Raw genomic sequence first — 20,371 nt, 5'->3', positions numbered from 1 at the left:
AAAAGAATCAGTGGAATTCTTACTGGTGTAGTTTCATTATGGATTCATTGATTTTAGTTATGTTGACAGTGACAAACATGCAGGCAGACTGAACAGAAGCTGTGATGCCACTGCTGAATATTTAAAAGAATCAGAGAGCAGTCCAGACTAAAGGTCTTCACCTACAGTGAAGGAAATAATTATTTGATCCCTTGCTGATTTTGTAAGTTTGCCCACTGACAAAGAAATAAACAGTCTATAATTGTAATGGCAGATTTATTTTCACAGCGAGAGACAGAATATCAAAAACAAAATCCAGAAAATCACATCATATAAAAGTTATAAATTGATTTGCATTTGTGTGAAATAAGTATATGATCCCCTACCAACCAGGAATAATTCTGGCTCCCACAGACCAGTTAGATTAGTTTCTCACTTTAAGAAAGTGCTCCGAATCTCAAGTCGTCACCTGTATAAAAGACACTTGTCTCAACTCATTACCTGTATAAAAGACACCTGTCAATCAATCAGATTCCAACCTCTCCACCATGGGCAAGACCAAAGGACGTTAGGGACAAGACTATAGACCTGCACAAGGCTGGAATGGGCTACAAGACCATTGGCAAGCACTTTGGTGAGAAGGAGACAACTGTTGGTGCGATTACTCAGAAATGGAAAAAACACAAAATGACCATCAATCACCCTCGGTTTGGGGCTGCATGCAAGACCTCGCCTCATGGGGTATCGATGATCATGAGAAAGGTGAGGGATCAACCCAGAACTACACGGGAGGAACTTGTTAATGATCTCAAGACAGCTGGGACCACAGTCACCAAGAAAACCATCGGTAATACACTACGCCGTAATGGATTAAAATTCTGCAGCTCCCACAAGGTCCCCCTGCTCAAGAAGGCATAGATAATGTCTGAAGTTTGCCAATAAAACCCTGAATGATTCAGAGAAGGCTTGGGAGAAGGTGATGTGGTCAGATGAGACCAAAATTAAGCTATTTGTCATCAACTCGACTCGCCGTGTTCGGAGGAAGAGAAATGCTAACTATAACCTTTAATAATAAAGAACACCATCCCCACCGTCAAGCATGGAGGTGGCAACATTATGCTTTGGGGGTGTTTCTCTGCTAAGGGGACAGGACGACTTCACCACATTGAGGGGAGTGTTGGACGGGGCCATGAACCTCCTTCCCTCAGCCAGGACACTGAAAATGGGTCGTGGATGGGTCTTCCAGCACGACAATGACCCAAAACATACGGCCAACGCAACAAAAGAGCAGCTCAAGAAGAAGCACATTAAGGTCATGGAGTGGCGTAGCCAGTCTCCGGACCTTAATCCCACAGAAAATCTGTGGAGGGAGCTGAAGCTTCGAGTTGCCAAGCGACAGCTTCAAAACCTTAAGGATTTGGAGAGGATCTGCAAAAAGGAGTGGACCAAAATCCCTCTTGAGATGTGCGCAAACCTGGTGACCAACTACAAGAAACGTCTGACCTTTGTGCTTGCCAACGGTTTCTCCACCAAGTACTGAGTCATGTTTTGCTCGGGGATCAAATACTTATTTCACACAATCAAATATAAAACAATTTAGAACTTTTATATGATGTGATTTTCTGGATTTTTCTTTTATTCATATTATGTCTCTCTGTTAAAATAAACCTCCCATTACAATTATAGATTGTTACAAACTTACAAAATCGTCAAGGGATCAAATAATTATTTCCTTCACTGTATACCAGATCCCTTAAACCAGACCTGAGCAGATCCAGGTCTCCTATCTGCAATTCCCTGCTCACTTTAAATCTTTTTTATCTTAACAATCTAACATGAGTGAAAAAGCAGCATGTATGTCAGCTAATGACAAAAAAATTACTAACTTGAACGTGTCTTTGTTATTTCATAGATTGTGCCTGTTACCTAGCAGTCATTATGATATATTGAAGTATTCCCTGGGTTATGAAGCTCCACTGAAGTTCAGCATAGTTTTTTTTTAGCGATGCTTGCATCTATAAGAATGGCTACTTCTTTGTCCAACACTGTAACTGTTGGATGGATCTTCATTAATTACAGCTCAGATATTAATAGCGCTCACATGATGATTTCTAATTACTCAGGTGAATCGCTGATTTTTCCCATAGTGTCACCAGCTGGCCAACGTTTTCAACTGTCCAACATCTCAGTTTGAAGTATATAACACCACTAATGCTGTTGACTGAATCATGTTCAGCTTCAGCATTAACACTATTGTTATGTAACAAAATATTGCGAAATAAAACCAGGAAAGGGTAAAACTGAAGGTCTTTACAATATGTCTTCATTTGGTGTTTAACATGTACATTTACAGTTTTTGTTTTTGTTCAGTTTTATTCAAGTTGTGCTAGTCACTGAAATACTTGTTGACACATTTAGTTGTAGAGATATATTTCAAATATTAAAACAGATAATAATGTGCTAAAATCTACACATTATTATGACACGGACTTGCAGGCAAATATTAGCTTAATAATGCCAGTGTGCTAACTGTACACGTTACCGTGCATACAGTTATACACTCAGTATACTGACCCAAATGTGAACATGATCCATAGGTACTGTATGTTAACCTGTTTTACATTAGCAACATGACGTATTAATATTAGCATAGCCCAGTTACAGAGCAACATGCTGAAGTAACATACAAACCATGAGCATGTTAACATGCAATGTTCGCATTCAGTTCATCTACAGCTGAGTTTGACAAAGTATACACTAATTGAAGTTGGAATTGAAGTTGGAATTTTTAAACAGGTTAATGCTGGTCAAGGTAACAGAACAAGACCAACAATTAAGTAGAGCAAGCCTTTTATCTGTCAAGGTTCAGGCCTGGGTATGTTCTCTATTGATGGATCCTACCTTGTATTAGAGCAAGACGGGGTTTTTTTGGTGACACATTTTTAGACCCTGTGAAGACCTCTAGTCCAGAGCCATGGGTGTCTACCCCCCATCATACATACGTATTCTCACACAGTGGTCCCATCCAGGCGGGCGCCGAAAAGCTGGGCATCTGCGGCAGCGTGAGAGGAAGGCTGGGGACTTTGGGAAGAGGAACGCTGGCTAGATTGTTTGTTAATGACCTGCCAGGTCAAAGTCAGCGGCAAGGTTAATCGATGGTAGAAAAGGAAAATGTTAATGAAAAAAAAAAGATAAAGAGGAGAAACAATAACAGTAACAGTGGCCGTTCTTAACCACGGCAAACATACAGAAAAATAGTGATACAAACAGTTTCCACTTGTTCTGTCTGCAGTAATTGATGCAAACAACAAAAGACACTGCTCACTTCTACTCATTCCATTTTCTTTCAATCCAGGTGCCTTTTTTCAAACAGTACAGTGTGTCCGTACTGTTTGTGTTGTACATGCAATCCACCTCGTTTTGTTCCTTTGTTACATAGGACCAATTTTATGTTCCCTTTATTTACTCCCTTTGGACCACATTATCAAATAGCACAGTATTTTCTTCCATTGCTACACAGATGACACACGCCTTCAAAATGAAAATCCTTTTAATAGGGTCCAGGGTTTGACATAACCTCTGGCTCAATGGCCTGGGGACCAGTAAAAGTTTTTGCAGGGCAAGCTGAGTCGCTGTTGTGAGCGCATTTTAGATGATGTCATCGTTTGCAGCACACAGTGTGTGACTAATGAATAATAATAATCAAATACAAGAGTAGAAACATGCACTGTTAGCAGGCCGTAGCTTCTTAGAGCCCCCCCCCCCCCCCAAAAAAAAAAAAAAAAAAAAAAAAATGTCCAAGCCACAAAAGAAAGAGTGGCTTTCTACTTTCATGAAAGCAACAATACACCTAAGTACAGAAAATAGTGACTGTGGCATGTCTTGTACAGTTTGCTAGCAACTTCAGTGTAAATACACTGACAAGGCAACAGATAATTAGTCTAGAGAGTCCACACATGGGTTTTCGTGAATCTAGGTGTAGCGCAAACACAGGCGCATTAAAGTGTGGCCAACTTTTGATAATTTGATGAACAAAGAGCGCAAGCACATCTTTGGTGCAGTGTGGTGGAGTGTTACAGTAGGAGGAATCTATAATTAGAAGGTATGTCACAGCTAACTCCAGTCATGGCTAATCAAATTAGTTCCTCTCATCCCCTTTAAAGTCCCTGTAGTGCAGCGTATTGTCAGTTTTGAAATGGCTGAAGGAGTAGACCAGCACTGCCAGCCAAACTTTTTGCAGTAGGAAACTGACATACTTGTGTGATAGTTTCCAGGCTGGATTTCTGGCACTATGAGGAAGCCTCAATGGGCTGATAATGTTAAATTGGCTTGGGAAGAGGCAACTAATATTACAAATAACTCTTCCCTTGGTATTATGAGAACTGCTGCCCAGTGTGGTAAGCGGTTCAAAAACACAGGGTCAAACAAAAACGTGTGTCTAATGATGACAAAAACTGTCACTAATTAAATGTCAAAGTGAAGAAAGAGAATCTAGTATACTAAAATCTCCTGCAAGAACCATGTTGAGGAGTGAGCAGAAGTAAATTCTTTGATTAACAACACTGGTAAAGACCAATGTGGTTGAAACATCACTAATGTTGATATGCTAATAAATTAATTGAATCAGGAGCTTTGAGTGTTAGTAATTTATGTAGTGGACAGTTGGGTCACAGACAGAAAGAGCTTCAAGTAAACCGTAAAACAACTGTAAAACAAATGCCTTCATGTTTTTCTTTACTGCTCTATCAGCATTTCCAATAAAAGACTCTGCTTGGTGGGCCAGCATCGGTCAGATTTGGACCTGTCTGGGTAGATAAAATCATTCGGTTTCAATTTAGGTAAATCGGACATTTGAACAGCAATTTGTTTGAGGCGTTTAGGGGACATCTATAAATTGGATTGTCTACCGATAGTATGTCAAATTACAGTGTCACAACAGCACTGTCCAGCATAAATTGAACACAACAAAATATGATGAGATTAAATGAAACAGAACGGTTAAATCTGTGTCCGTTTTTGCAGTTAATTGCGTAATTCTCCATTGTGCAGGAATTATATAAACAGAAAATAAGAGAATGAAAATTGTGAGATAAAAAAGATATATATTGTGTGATAATTATGTACATAGTTCATAATCATAATAATCATCACAAGTGTACCACAAATTATGATTATACTTGTATATATATATATATATATATATATATATATATATATATATATATATATATATATATATATATATATATATATATATATTATAATTGTTCTTACATCATTAACAACCAAATCTAAAGGGGATTTCACTGTTGTACATATGTATAATAAATAAATCACCAAAGCTTTGGAAAACCTTTTTATATATTCATGTAGGGAAGTATGTATATTTTTTTTTTAGATATTTTTTGTCTGCTGGTCTTGTCAAAATATACAAGAGGCCATTAAAACTGAGCACCATTGAGGACATTTTTTTTTTTTTTTTTTTAAATTGGACACTGAGCAAGGAGTTTTTGCCATATATACTCTGGCTCAGCAAGTGGTACGCACTGTGGTATGCTCAGCTTTTAAGTATATATTCAGTAGCTCGTAGTTTAAGATCCTTGGGGTAAAGCCACAACTGTCTTCCACAACTGAATTTGAAAACTAGCAATGATAGGGTCTTTGGTGTCTGTGCCCAAACTCTTTGGAATAGTTTAGTTCAAGAAATTAGACTAGAAAATTCTCTGCCTTCTTTTAAATTCTCTCTCAAGACTTACTTTTACCATGTGGCCTTTTCTTAATTAACAGGGGTCATTTTGTAGCTTGGTCTTTCGGGGGCACCACAAATGTGAAAAGTTTACATCTTGTTATTGGCTACATAAATGCGCATTAAATTTGGTTCGCACAATCTATAGTCAGGATCAAATTTAGTAATGGATTAAAGTGGCTAATTACAAGAAATCTATTATGTGTTCCAAATGGCATACTTACGTACCAACACTCACTAGTTTGAGTGCATAAGTGCATTCACACTTACAAATATAGAAACATGCAAGTACTACAAGTACCTGGATGATGCACTCAAAATGGTCCAAAAAATGATGGACACTTTTCACCCTAAACGGTCACCATCTTGGCTACATAGAGGAAGGGCGGGACCACTGACAAAAAATATTCACATGAAGGTGTCCAAGGAACCTGCAGCTGTTGCAGAGCACCGCACAAAAGTGTTTGTTTTTTACTAGATACCACTATACGGCTGTTGGACAGAAGCCACCAGTTTGTTTTTTGTGTGTGTTAAACAGAGCACACAGCAGCACGTTCATTCCTCGGTAAAATAATTAATGCTGCAGATATTTTGGAGGGTGATGTGTTGTTCACATGTTGAGGTTATTTCCAGTCAGTGCAGAACAGCATTGTGAACACTACCCTGTCAAAATTCAAGTAATATACAACTAACAGTGCTAACATGTAAGAGCACTGGTTTTTAATGTACTGTATGTCATTTGGAGCACAGCATATGTTTCACATTCCAACTTCAAATCATCAAAATAAATCCCTCGTACATCCTAGAGAGCTAAACTTCTTTCAGCATATCCACTGAATTGTGACCAACCTTTAGCTTACTACAACCTGTGGACAATTCAATTTACCTATATTTTTTGTAAATGTGCAATCAATAACATTTATATCTCTATAAGTCTTCTTTCAAATGCTACCAAAATCCACACAGACATTCTTTGGATACTAGATGTCAAATTTTTTCAAAGGGGTTCGGTTTGGTCAAACGGCGAGTCCGCAGTGATATTCATAATCTCCCTGTAATATGTACTGTATATGCAGGAAACACATATATCTGGGAATTTGAGGACGAGCATTCAAGTGCAGATCCACAGAACTCCTGTCTTGGTTACAGTTATGCTATATTATTATTATTACTTGATTTGTTTAGTTGCCTCTTTCATTGTTTCTGTTACATTAATGCAGAAACTAGTACCGTACCTCAACAAATCCTTACAGAATTCGTGAACAGAAGTAAAATGTCAGATTTTTTTTTACAGAAAAAATGATGACAGAGTTCATGTACAGGTCCAGATGATAACTGTATCAGAGAAATATCATTTTCCTTTGTGTAATTTTGTGTTAAATATTTATGAACAGAATAAATTAACTATTACTGGAAACTTTGTTGCTTAAATATCCTTAAAGATAAAATAAGATTTGTACCACATCCAGACTGTAAAAATGGAAGCACACACTTGGTCATCTGTGTGATCAAAATACATTTACAATAAAATGTAATATGTCTTAAAAAGAAGTCTACCTCATTCTTTCTGTATCTGAAAGGATAATTTGTTGCCCATCTTTTAATATGAGTATGATACCTTAAATGTGACCCTGCATGTTGTTCGTTAATATGTCATGTTCCTAATGCTCCGAGTGACGCTTTATCGCTGTGTTTTTTGTGTGTTGAAAGCTTAGCATCTAAAGGTGCCTAAACGTTTTTTTTTTTTTTTAACTTTAAGTGTTTTTGTGCCGTCATACATTCATCAATTGGAGTTATTAGGCCTCCAAAAAAGATAGTTTTTGTTCTGGTAATTTTCTCTGCCAAAATTCATCCCAGGCAAATTTGTTTCCATTTGTTTGTTTACTTTCACTTCATATGCCATTGCACTACTTCTAAAATGTCCCTTGTGTAAATAGTATCAAATGTATTAAAACTATTTCACAAAATGATTAAAGTAATTTGGAATGACAACAACAATGTAAATCACACCAAGAGAAAAATGAACAGGTCTAAAGACAGGGATTTTTACATTACCCAGATTTGAGAGACATGAATGCCTAACAAATATTAGCCCAAGCTTTATATGACTTCAATGTGAAGCAGATCCTGACTGCACTTTGAAATATAGTGACTGAAACATTGTTAAACTGACAGTGGCATGCAACATAGATGTCAGTGAATTTAACATTTTGTCCAGTTTTAATATTAATGTCAAGATGACCTCAATAGTAATAAATCCATGGTGATTGGAGGAAAAAAAATAGACTTCACAAATAAATAGAGACAAATCTTTGACTCATCATGGCCAACCAGCTGGGGTATAACACTGCAGTGCATGGGGCAAATGCTCCAAAACATGATTACTCGTGATGATGACATGTCTCATGATGATGTGTCTTACTTGACAGACTGCCAGGTCTCGTGTTCAAAGCCACGGTGGATGGACTGGGCAATGGACGACTCCATCAGGTCAATGTAGCGAACGACCAGGGGGACGAAGAGGTCCTGCAGGTGTTTGTGGAAAATCTTGTTGCACAGGTGAGCTGTGGGAGTGGTGCAAACAGAAGAGCAGGTGAGAATTATTGTTTTTTAACTGTACTTTTCAGATTCATGACACAACCCCAGTTTTTTTTAGACAATCAACTGAAGTTGAAATTATTCTCTTTAGATTCAGTTTGTGAAATGAAATTTCCCCATATTTTCACTGCAAGATTATTCTGTAAATACTGACTTTGCCTGTGTTTACTTAATTTCTGACACATATGGAAATTAATGACTGTGTCAGTTAAAGCTCAGCAGAAGATAAGTCGACTTAGAGGAAAAGAAAGAGAAAAGGCACCCAGGATAGGAAAAGCATTAGTTCCCGTGGTGTTCGCAAACAAAAACTGACTGACCAGGCCCCATCCAAACAATGTAAGCATGACTATCACGGTTACAGCATGTTCATTAGTAATTACAGTTATTGGCTCAATTAACAACACTACAAACCTAGCATAATTATAGTGTCATAAGAGAGTATTATTGTATTAATATATTATTGTATAAAACACATTTTGTGTTGTTTGAGACATTTCTCTAATTCAAACCCAAAATGAGGTTAATATAAAGATCAAATAAAGATGGTGTATATAAAATTCTTTTCTTTTTTTTTTACACTTTGTGTGCTGAACTGTGTGCCAGCAACACTGTGTCAAGAGTTTCCTGTTTTAACATGACAGTGCCCCTGTGCTGTGGACTGTAAATAAAAAAATGGACGTATATTTGAGCTCTGAAAAGTGAAGCCATCGAGGAAGTGCAAAACCACTGAGGGTCTCTATAGGGCTGACTAAAAAAAAAATTCTATCTCCAATAGACTCCATCCAACAAGTGTGAACAACTCTCATGAAATACCAAATTAATAAGTTTTCCCACAAATCATCATGGTAACTAATCATAACTAAATGTATCCCTTCTTATCAGTGTTCTAGTGGTCCTACTGTAAATTAATCCATAATTAGGTTTTTATTAGGCCTTAAAGAAAGGTATATTTGGGGGCTTGGTAAGCATAGTGTTTTTGGATTCTCAGTCATATTTACCCCTCACTCCTCCAGACTCATGTCCATTAATGGTCACTTCTGGCTCCAAAAAAAACAAGATGGCAATGAACAAAATGCCAGATTTGAGGCCTTAAAATGAAAATTCACCAACCATTGGGTGATGTCACAGAGCTTTTCCCCTTTGCCCTGTGCACAAAAAAGGTCCATAAAGAAACTGTTTTAAAATGTTGGTAGGAACAAACTGGACAGGCCAGCACAGAATCCTCAACTGAGGAAAATTTCCTTTGAAGAATACAGACAGTCCAAACCAAACTTGAAGATGAGAATCTTTACAACGAATAAATGTGCTCTGTAGAAATGCTACACTTCAAAGATTAAGTGTACTGCACAGGTGTTCATGATATTGTGTATACCTTTCCTGTATACCCCACTGTAATTTGAGAAAGATAGATAAAAACCCTCAGACAATTACAGTCCACAAAGATAGTTGGGTGAGAAGCGAGCAGGCTGGTCTCCCAGGACTTCATTACTTTTAATTCCTCTCGCTCTGCTCCATGATGATTAACACTAGCCTTTTTTGCCCTCCGGAGAGTAAAACCCACCCCCGCACACAACTGCTCGCCTTCACATGCTGACAATCAAGTGAGCATTTAAATAATCTCCAGATCAACTGAGAGACAAGACACACTTATTGAATGAAATAGAGTCTGAAAAGTACAGTAACATCACCTGAAATCAGCCAGCTGGTGGTCACCGCCTAAGGTTTATTGTCTAAAAATGCTGTGAACAATTACAAAAATGATGAATTATTTAAACTATCTCATTATTGTGAAGTTTACAAAAGGCAACTTGTAACTTCCTTATCTATCAGACATGTATTACTTTTGTTAGACAGATGCTGCATATGATTGGGACTGAACTAAAAGTAATCTCATTCCTCTCACTTAAGACATAATTAGCAGAGGGAAGACCTCATTTGTGAAAACATTCAAAACCATAGTTGCACTCGTTCCATGTTTCGTCTCCATCTATTGACTCATTATGCTCCAATTCAAGACGGCTAATGTTGTGACACTTGGAATAATTACGGCATGAGCAGAGGATGGTAATTAGAAAAAATGTAAGATCTGAGCCACAAAAAAGAGATTTGTGAGTTTTTCACATAATGAAACACAGTTTTTTGTTTTGTTCCCAACAATGCCCTTGGGCTGTCTATCTGCATGCCTGCCTGTCTGTTACTGTATTTGAGGTACTTTGGCAGCAGCCATATTAAATAACGCCTTGCATCTCGCCAAATCTGCTGGCTCCAAGACAAAGTCCTGCAGCCGATGGAGGGCTCAGAGAGAGAAAACAATGAGGAGAGATTGTTTTCTAGAAGTCAAATGAAATCTTAACAGCAAGATGCTGTTTATTAGGGAGGAAACATTACAATATCAGACACAGCAGCACAATATTGATGTTTGTCATACTTTAATCTGAAGTTTCCATTGTCACTTTTAAGGATTTCTTTCACAATGCTTGGCCCTTGACATGAAAAAGCACATGACAAAAATAAGCGGGCATCCAAAAACAGTTTTCTTATTTCTGAAATCATGTTATTTTTTTGCTGTGCCAATGCATTCAACAAAATGTTTCCTGACTCATAAATTCACAAAACAGCTCCTTTTCATCTCCTGAATAGTTATTTATGTGCAGCTTTCATTTGATTTTATCATCCCATGAGAGTTAGTGAAGATTGAACAAATATTTTTTCTTGAATTCACCATTCCTTCTCACTATTGTCCTCGTACTGTAAAGCACTTAATATCCACTGTTGTATTTGAGGTGCTTTGTAAATAAAGAACATTTTATTGGTAGATTAAAGTCCCCAATATCAAATGCTAAAATACACCAAAAGATTTGGTACAAATCCACAAATTCTAAAAATTAAAAGGGATTGCGAAGGAAAAAGGGCATATTTGAGGAGACACAGACTACTCTAAAGGACAGAACTGCTCCATAAAAAGGTGTGAGAAATTGACAAAACACAAGAGATCTCTGGTCTTAAGTTTATAAACCCCTGAGTATTCCATTTAATCACGCATGGGCATCTCAAAATTTGGATTCTCTTTTTTTTTCTTCACAATTTCATTACTACTAGAAATGCAACTGTTGCAAGTCACTATCTTCGTTCATATTGTAAGACATTATAAACTGCATCCTCCAATAAAAAAAGCCTGAAAAGTCAGCAGTTTAAATGAAAGTACAGAAAGTCGCTGCTGTGGACATCTTGCACAGTTGCATCTAGTTGCTTTAATGTAAACCAGCAGGTTTCAGAATGTTGCAGACTGGTGAATTATGTATTTTCACGTTTTAAGGCCTGAACTGGCCTTAACATTTACAAAATGTCAGACTTGAAAAAAGTTAACAAACTGCAGCTCCACAGTCAGAGCTGCATATTTATACACCAATTTGTTTATTAAAATAGCCTCAAACTGCATTAGTGCAATAAAAGTTTGTCCTTCCTTAGTAGGCAATTGTTTAAAATCTTTCACTCATCATATGAGCTGAAAAGAAGAAAAATATCTCCGGAAAGATGCTAAAGTGAGACAGGAAACAGTGTTAACATCATTTCCTGGTACCTCCTGATATCAAACTGAGGATAAACGTCAGGCAGCTGATCATGTCCGTCTTCCATCCGCTTGTGTTAATTACCTTCCTGCTGGAGCGTGCAAAGTGCCTTTAACCTCCTCTTTTAACAGGCCTTGTTTTCTTCGGCGTCACCAGTGTTAATTAACAAGACCATGTGCAAACGTTGATGAATTTGTTGGTACCTTTCCACAAAATACATAAAAAATTCCTGAAATAATTCCAAACTGACAAAAGTTATTAGCCTCCATTATTGTTTACAAAATTTGTTTTAAATACAAATCTGACTTTATGTTTTGATTTTTAACGCAACAGAATATTATACCCTGACCTTGGAATTCAGCTTGTATCTCTTTGGAGGTTGTCCTTGGCCATTTGTAGCATCCTCATGGTCCATCGTGGGTCCATTTTCCTCTTGCAGCTGCGTAAGGGAGGTTGGCTACAGTCCCATAGATCTTAAGATCATTGTATGAGCAGCTGTAGCCACAGATACATCTTATAGCCTTTTACCTTTAACATGCTTGTCCATAATTGTCTTTCTAATCTCTTTAGAAACCTCTCTCCTTTGCTTCCATTTAAATGCTCTGAATGACAGATTATAAAATGGAAGACGTGTGATACTAATTAAAGAAAAAAAGCCAGTTTAAAATTTCAATATAATCCAGATATTCATATTTCTTTTTCTAGGGATACTAATAAATATTTCGAGGCAATCTTAAAATATGTTTGTAGATGAAGCGATAATTTATCTTTTTTCATAATAACTTTTCTTTACTCTTTAACGCCGAGTCTTTGGCACACCAAAAGGCATGCAAGTATACATGAGAAAATTGCTTTTGAAGTTTCTTTACTTTTCAGGAAGAATGAAACATTGTTTCATTAAGTTGTTAAGAATACCAACAATTTCATACATGTCTGTATAGTGCAGTATGGGGCATTCCTTAAAAGCTAGTTTTAGAGGCACCAAAACAAAACGTTTTTTGGAGTCTGATGTTAAGCAAACCTGGAGTCAAATCAATGAAATGAGATTGAAGGTGTGGGCTACAACTACTCAACTAATAAAAAAAAAAAAATCAAAGTATCAAACCTTTTGAGTTTCCTTTCCACAAAAAAAAACATCTGCTGATGTAAACCTTCCCTTGGAAAAAAAAGTTACATTAGAAGGCTGTTTTCTAACACCAATATTCCACAAGACATGCCACGACGTGTGCTAAAAGCACAAAAGTAGGGAAATGTGACCAAATCAGAAGGGTACAAAAAAAACAGGCACACAAAATGTTTCCAAAATGCTCCTGGTGGAATGTGATGCCATGCAGAGGATGAATAAAAATAGCTTCGCAGACCCAACATGACAGACCTGTGCCCTGTGGAAAATGTAGGTTACCTCGTTACTAGACAGAAAATGTCATTCTGCATTCCATGTCTGATGGTAGAATACCTTTTTGTGTTCATTAATTCAGCTGTCTACACCTCCAGCATAACGGCCTGTGGATCATGCACTATACGTGCGTAGCAGGGAACCAAGTGCATTTTTTACGCTTCTTCCATTGTATAAGTGGTGCATTGGGCTCCGGCCACCTTTAAAGTCCTAAGATATACACTTAAACACTGTAAACACATCTCACTGAACGCCTTTGGAGTGGACACACAGACAGAGCACTTGCAGCTCCTACTGCTCTTTATGCAAATTCTTGCTGTCTAGAAAAAAACTTCATGATCAAGAAATGTTGATTTCCATCGAGCTGGAAAGGGTTTACAAATCATCTCAAAGAGCATTCATGTAGACAATACAGATCTGTGGCTTCTATCCCTAGAAGTGGAACCCAGCTAAAGATGAATAAAAATGCACAACCACAATGAGTCTACCGTTCACCAATTATTGAACAGGCATGGTGTCCATGGCAGGACATAAGGAGGAAGCTGCTGCATTAACTTTGACAAAGAGAACCAAACAGAACCTTTGGTTAACTTCACAGTTGCAAAAAAAAAATGCTACTAGAAAAAAATGTTTTGTTGACTGATGGAAGGTTGTTGTTCTTTTGACTCAAGAGCTTGACTATACAGAGATGCTGTGGAATGACATCTCCAGATACCTTGAGAATGTGGCTAAACTGATTGATTTATGTAAAGAAGAAATCATCCTGAACATTTTTTTTTTCTGAATCTCTAAAATGAAGGGCATGAGTGCAAAGTTAGCATTATCCTCAGTTATGTTAGATGTAAATTTGAGAGTCGTTTTTAATTGTTATTATTTTTGTTTTTACAATTGTGCTTTAGAAATCCACTCAAAGCACAACTGAGTTTGCAGGATTTAAGAAAGTTTGCTTCTCTAAAATGAAAATGTCAGACTTACGGTCAGTTCGCAGGAAGTTGTTGAGGAGCTGAAATAGTGGGAAGCTGTTCCAAGAGTCTACAGGTTGAATCTCAAGAGCGGCATCCATGTCGGCTTTGTATAAAGACAGAAACGTCTCAGCATGCTCCGCCATCAGCTCTGGCCACCACGAGAAAGCCTGACAAAGATGGAGAAAGGAAAACATGAGAAATTACAGGAATTTGTCCTGGTGTTGGTAAAAAAAAAAAAAAAAAAAAAAAAAGCCCAAAGCCTGCTGATGACTACTCCAAATTCTTTATTTAAAAAAAAATAAATCTGTTTCATCCAGGGCCCAAAGCAACAATCATTTAAGTAACAGAGCTCTGTAAGAGATGTACAACTCTAATAATAAATCAATAAATACCTAAATCTGACTTTTTTTTTCCTGTTAAAAACATAATCACATATAAAATACAATGTCGGAACATATATTTGATATATTTTTCAACAGTGACTCTGCAAGGGCCGAAGAATGTTTCAGATCTCTTCTCCCCGTATTTCTTCTCTTCATTCCAAATATTCTTGCCCCCTTGCCTTGTTATTTCTTTACTAATTTCCACCTTTCCTGTAGCTCTCCATTCATTTCTTCTTTCCAACATTTCCTAATTATCATTCATTCCCTCCTGTCTTTATTTCTCAACATCTTTTTTTTCTTCTCTTAATCCCTTCCTCTGTCACACATTTTGTATTTATTCTGTTCTTTACATTTTTCACTATATTCTCAACTTCGCATCTCTCATGTCCCTCTTTTCCTTGATCATTAACTATTTTTTTGTCTCTTTTTTTTGTATTTCTGATATCAGTATTTAGTTACAAGCAGCTGTAAATGAAATGGATGTCTCGAATGGAAGTGCTGAAGAATCGTCAAGCTGGTTTAATGCAGTTTGTTAGCAGTAACAGGAAACTATAAAGGCGCACTTGAAATACATGATGATTTGTCCGTCAAGGCCATGAGTACAAGGCACTACCATGTCATTTCTCTTTTCCCCATCCTACATCTCTGCCTCTTTTTCCTCCATCCAACACCAATACTGACCATAGTGCATCAGTATATGATTCAAGGCTGGTTGCACTTTTCTCTCAGAGGTCCTTTAGCTGTCAGTTGCAGAGGTCACTCGAGCAAGCTGACGTCTGTCCACTGGAGAGCCACACAGCCTTGATGCTCTTTAGATATCTGAAGTTATCTGTATTAGTGAATCAATTCAATTTAATTCAACTTTATTTATATAGTGCCAAATCACAACATAGGTTATTTCATGGCACTTAACACATTAAAGTCCTTACAGCAATATTTTACAATATTATAGAGAGTACCCCAACAATTCAACAATTCCCACATAAGTTAGGAGGGATCAGTAAGTACTTTCACAATGGCATCCATGGGCTTTTTATAAAAACAATTTCAAGGTCTAAAAGCAGCCACCAGTGGCTGCGAGACATCTTCACCGCCTGCCTCTATCTGTATATACATCAGCAGCTTTTGTCACAGAGGTGGGCACCCTTTTCCCTTCTAAGGGTTGTACAGAATTGTTGAATATATACAGTTGCGTTCATTTGGTTATACACATTTATTGTGTATATTAATGTCATGGCAATATTGGGATTTTAATGAGTTCTTTGAACTACTCTTTTTCTGAGGCAGAGTGAGTATACAACATACATCTTGATAGAAAAAAGAAAGAGAATTTGGTGCACAAGTTGTCATTTATTTAGGGTTTTCTGAAATCTACACAGGATCAAAATGATACATGCAGGGTCCAAAATATACATACACCCACTTAGATTATTAATTTAGTGGTTCTGAAAGTTCAGCAATGTCCTTGAACTTACCAAGGCCAAACTTCTTACCTCCCTGCTGATGATCATGATTTACTACAGCTGGTAGCTTCTGTGTGCCCACATAAAAAAGGGTTTGTTTGACAGCACTCATTGGATTGACCAACACTAAGTACAATGGGAAAGTCCAAGGAGCACAGAAAGTGAAGGTGGAAGGATTGATGGACCAAAGACCACATTGGGGGCTTTACAAAGCCAAAAGATTAAATGCAGGTGAACTCTGAGAGTGAATGTGACCAGGTAGATATTGAGGAGTTATTTCAGCCACAATTAACCACAAAGGAAATTGTGATATGATGAGGTCTGGCTCGTTGCTTGTGTAGCAGTTCAGATCAAAGGTGTTGAATGGGGTGAGGTTAGGGCTCTGTGCCGACCAGTTAAATACTCCCACGCAAAACTGGGAGAACTGTTTCTTTACAGAGTTGGCTTTGTGCATTGGGGGTCTTGGCATGTGAAAACGGGGAAGGACTAAACCCAATCAACCCAAAGCTGTTGTCTAAAAAAAATATAAATTATTTTGTAGCATTGCACAATACAATACAGTATCATTTGCCTTAACTGGAACAGATGCATGCATATTATACTTGTAGATGTGCAGTTAATTTGTAAAACAATTCAGGTTAATGGTATATTGCTCTACAAGAACGGCATTTGCAGTCATGCTAGGATAGCAGTGTGTCTGTCCACCACTTTAGTCCAAAATGAAAGATCTCAAAAACTACTGAATGAGTAGTCATGAATTTGTTTCCCAGGAAGATGATCTGCTGTTGTTTCCTCTCTAACAATAGTTTTCAGATTTGCTGTGAAATATCTCAAATGGAAAGACTTAATGTAGATATTTATTGTAAATCTAATTTACACTAAGCTTTGCACTTGCATTAATTGTTTTCCCAGATGCCATTAATAATGCTGATTCTGACTTTTTTCCGCCACCATTAGGTCAAATTTGTAATGTGTCCATTACTTTGTTTTACGCCTTGCAAAACTAACGACATTACAATCAGCCAAAACTTTGTTTAATGTTAATTAGCAAATCTTGGCATGCTATCACAATATGTTAAGATGATATATATGTGGTACACTTTATTCAGTGTAGATTCCTGTTTTAATTTTACTACAACTGAAATGTGATTTTCAGTTGCATTTGTTTCTTCTTTGCCATCATTTCTGAAACACCATCATAAAGGTAGACACTTCACTGAGATACAATCCTTTAAACTGTCAGCTCAACAATGCAAGAAAGCCACTTCCCTGACTGTCACATGTTTATGAAAAATACACCAGAATACTTATTTCCATGGCCTTTCTTTAATGTATGCTTTATTCATGTTTTTATTTTTATTTCTTTGTTGTTTTTCTTGTCTTTGTTTTATTGGTTATTTACTGCTGTAATAACCTTCTTCTGACACAGAAAGCTCTTAAGGGAATTAATTGTACATCCAAAAATGAGAGCAGAGGTGATTTACCTGCAGACTCTGATCTCAGTCTCTTCAATAGTGATGGATGAACATTAACAAGGCACTGATTCATACGAACCCCGTCTTGTACAGGCAGTTATTTTCCTCTATAAAAGTAGCTCCACCAAAACATCATCTTCTGTTATGTTGTTAAAAACTGCACTACAGTATAAAATTACCCTGCATTGTGGTATTAAGCTGTAGGTCATGCCGGGCCAAGTATAACATGCAATAACACCATGACGACAGCTGCACCGATTATTTATAGAATCGTACATGCTTTGTCAGATGTGCATGGAATAGATGACGGAAAATAAGCAACAGTGTAGACACAATGTAAATAAATAAATGACATTGCGATATGGTTATATCTGAGCCTTGAATTCAATTAAAAGTAATGTTAAGTTAAAGTCCACTTAGTCTTTTTCCGTAGCTTTTCATTCTTTATCTCTTTAGCATGCTGTTGACATTTAACTCGGTAAAAGGCATGTAAGTGAAAACGTTTTTGGTAAATCAGTTTGTTTTTATCGAGAATAAACTTTCACACTATGATTTATGGGTTTGAAAATTGTGTCAATGAAACATCACTTTTGACTCATAGTAACAACGATAAAATTAAAGGAAAGCTGTTCCAAGTATTCTCAGTATAATATATCTCCCATTTTCCTGAAAAAAATATCTGTAGAATCTGTAAGACGTGTATTGAAACATAGAAATCCTCTTAAAACCTATTTCTACTCATTTCCAGTCTGGCTCTACTGCTCCTATCTAAGGCAAAATGCCCAAAAAAGAATCTTTGCAAAATAAACGTCTGCAGTTGGGAAATATCCAAGTCTAATATATAGACTTTCCTAAGTTTCCTACACATATTCATAGGTCAGCATTGTGATTGAAGTGGGGCACAAATTAAAGAAAGTTCAAATGAGTGTGGCTTTGAGTCATTTTGAGAGGAAAAAAAGACTATAAACATTGACGTATAATCCAGAAAATTGGAGAATTTCAGTAATTGCTTCCTATTTGATTTTCTGCAAATATTATACCTAGTGAGAAATCTACCCAGTCTTTTATAAATAATAATTCAGTCGTTATTTTGTAATCACATAGAATTTTTAAACCCTACTTGTTATGAGAAAATCGTGTACAAGGAGTTTTTCCAGCAAAGGAGAGAATTGTTACAATCCATTTACCACGACACACATAATTCACAAACACCAATGGTCAAAGATGGTTGGCAGTGACATATAAAAACAGCTTCTAATGGGACACAGCATACCACAAACATGGGAGGAGGATTACAGAAACAACAGACTTACCTCTCTTCCCTTCCCATTGCAGGAGCAAGAAAACAATGTAGAAACAGAAAAGACAGTCCAATAAATAATAAAAGGATTAATGTGATTTTCTCCTGGAATGCTAAATGGTCTGTACTTGTGTAGCACTTTATCACCTTACGGTCTCAAAGCGCTTTTATGTGTTTTTTCGATTCACCCATTCACACAAATGAGACTTAGCTACCTTGCAAGGTGCCGCCATCAGGAGTACATTCACACACTGATGGTATGCCATCGGGAGCAACTTAGGGTGCAGTGTCTTGCTCAAGAACACTTAGGCATGTGGACAGGAGGAGCTGGGGATCAGACCGCCAACCTTCCGATTAGTGCGCAACCCACTCTACCGTCTGAGCCACAGCCTCCCTGTCTTAGTGTGTTGTGTAGAAAAAAATAGATTCGATTTATCTGCAGAGGGGGGGGGGGTGTAATTGGAGACGATAGTGGTCATTGAACAATAGCAGAGAGAACGAAGGTTTAGACAATAATTTAAAGAGTTAATTAAATCCTGTCCCTCACAAAGTAGCATATTATATTTATACAATATTGAATAAAACTGAGCACAAAGATATTGAATGATTACAAATTGTATCCAATTACAATAAATACATGTTTAAGTGTATTTTAAAATTTTTTTTTTTATTAACATCCACCCTTAATTAACAAGATTCCATTAGTTTATTTTTGAATATTTTGCATGTCAGCCTTTAAGGACAGACTGGATAATCATTGGTATGCTTGATACCAGTGAGTCACAGATATGTCGAGAGATGTTTTGTCATTCGACGCAGAGGACATTATTTCCGGCTGCTCTTCGCTGGAGTGGTTTTAGTGATCTTCCTTCAACGGTGTTTGGTTGGATTCAGATCAAGAAACATATTTAGTTTCAGTTTTTCCTTTTTAACCCCTTTTTAAATTAGTTACAGTGTATTTTGTGTCATGTTGAAGAATTTCTCTCTTCTAACCTGTCAATCACCAATCATTTTTTCAACCCACTTTTGCTGCAAGTAAATTTACTTTGTTGGGGATTTTAACTTCGGGATCTGTAATGAGTTGCAGTCTATCTCGTGATTGTTTTCAGTTATACAACCCTGTTTCCATAAAAGTTGAAACTCTGGGTAAAATGTAAATGTAAAGAATGTAATGATTTGCAAACCATGTAAACTCCATATTGAATTGAAAATAGAACAAAGACAACATATCAAATGCTGAAACTGAAAAATGTTATTCTATGAAAAATATATGCTCATCTTGAATTTGATGCCAGTAACGCATTCCAAAACAATTTGGACGGGCAAGAAAAGACAGTAGAAGTTGTGTAATGCGAAAAGAAACAACAGGTTGAACATCTCACAACTAATTAGGTTGATCAGTAACAGGTCAGTAACATTACTGAGTATAAAAAGCTTCTCAGAGAGGCAGAGTCTCTGAGCAGTTAAGATAGGGAAGGGTTCACCCTTCTGTGAAAG

The 20,371-nt window shown here is 37.0% G+C and overlaps 1 protein-coding gene across 1 annotated transcript in view; it reads right to left on the bottom strand.

Annotated features, from left to right (window-relative positions):
• cadps2 (Ca++-dependent secretion activator 2) overlaps positions 1-20,371 on the bottom strand; it is a 233,305-nt gene that overhangs the window by 48,177 nt on the left and 164,757 nt on the right. Inside the window, exons 18-20 of the mRNA XM_069718728.1 lie at positions 14,264-14,420; positions 8,148-8,289; positions 2,982-3,101 (exon numbers count right to left, since the gene is read on the bottom strand). Coding sequence (XP_069574829.1) covers positions 2,982-3,101; positions 8,148-8,289; positions 14,264-14,420 — 419 coding nt within the window. The remainder of the gene's footprint in view (positions 1-2,981; positions 3,102-8,147; positions 8,290-14,263; positions 14,421-20,371) is intronic.

Source organism: Brachyistius frenatus, unplaced genomic scaffold (genome assembly GCF_029030835.1).
Source record: "Brachyistius frenatus isolate BFR_SWC_R1_liver_20210118 unplaced genomic scaffold, ASM2903083v1 Contig_197, whole genome shotgun sequence".
Classification (NCBI taxonomy): Eukaryota; Metazoa; Chordata; class Actinopteri; family Embiotocidae; genus Brachyistius; species Brachyistius frenatus.
Note: the sequence above shows the minus strand (reverse complement) of the source record. Positions and strands in the feature narration are given on the sequence as shown.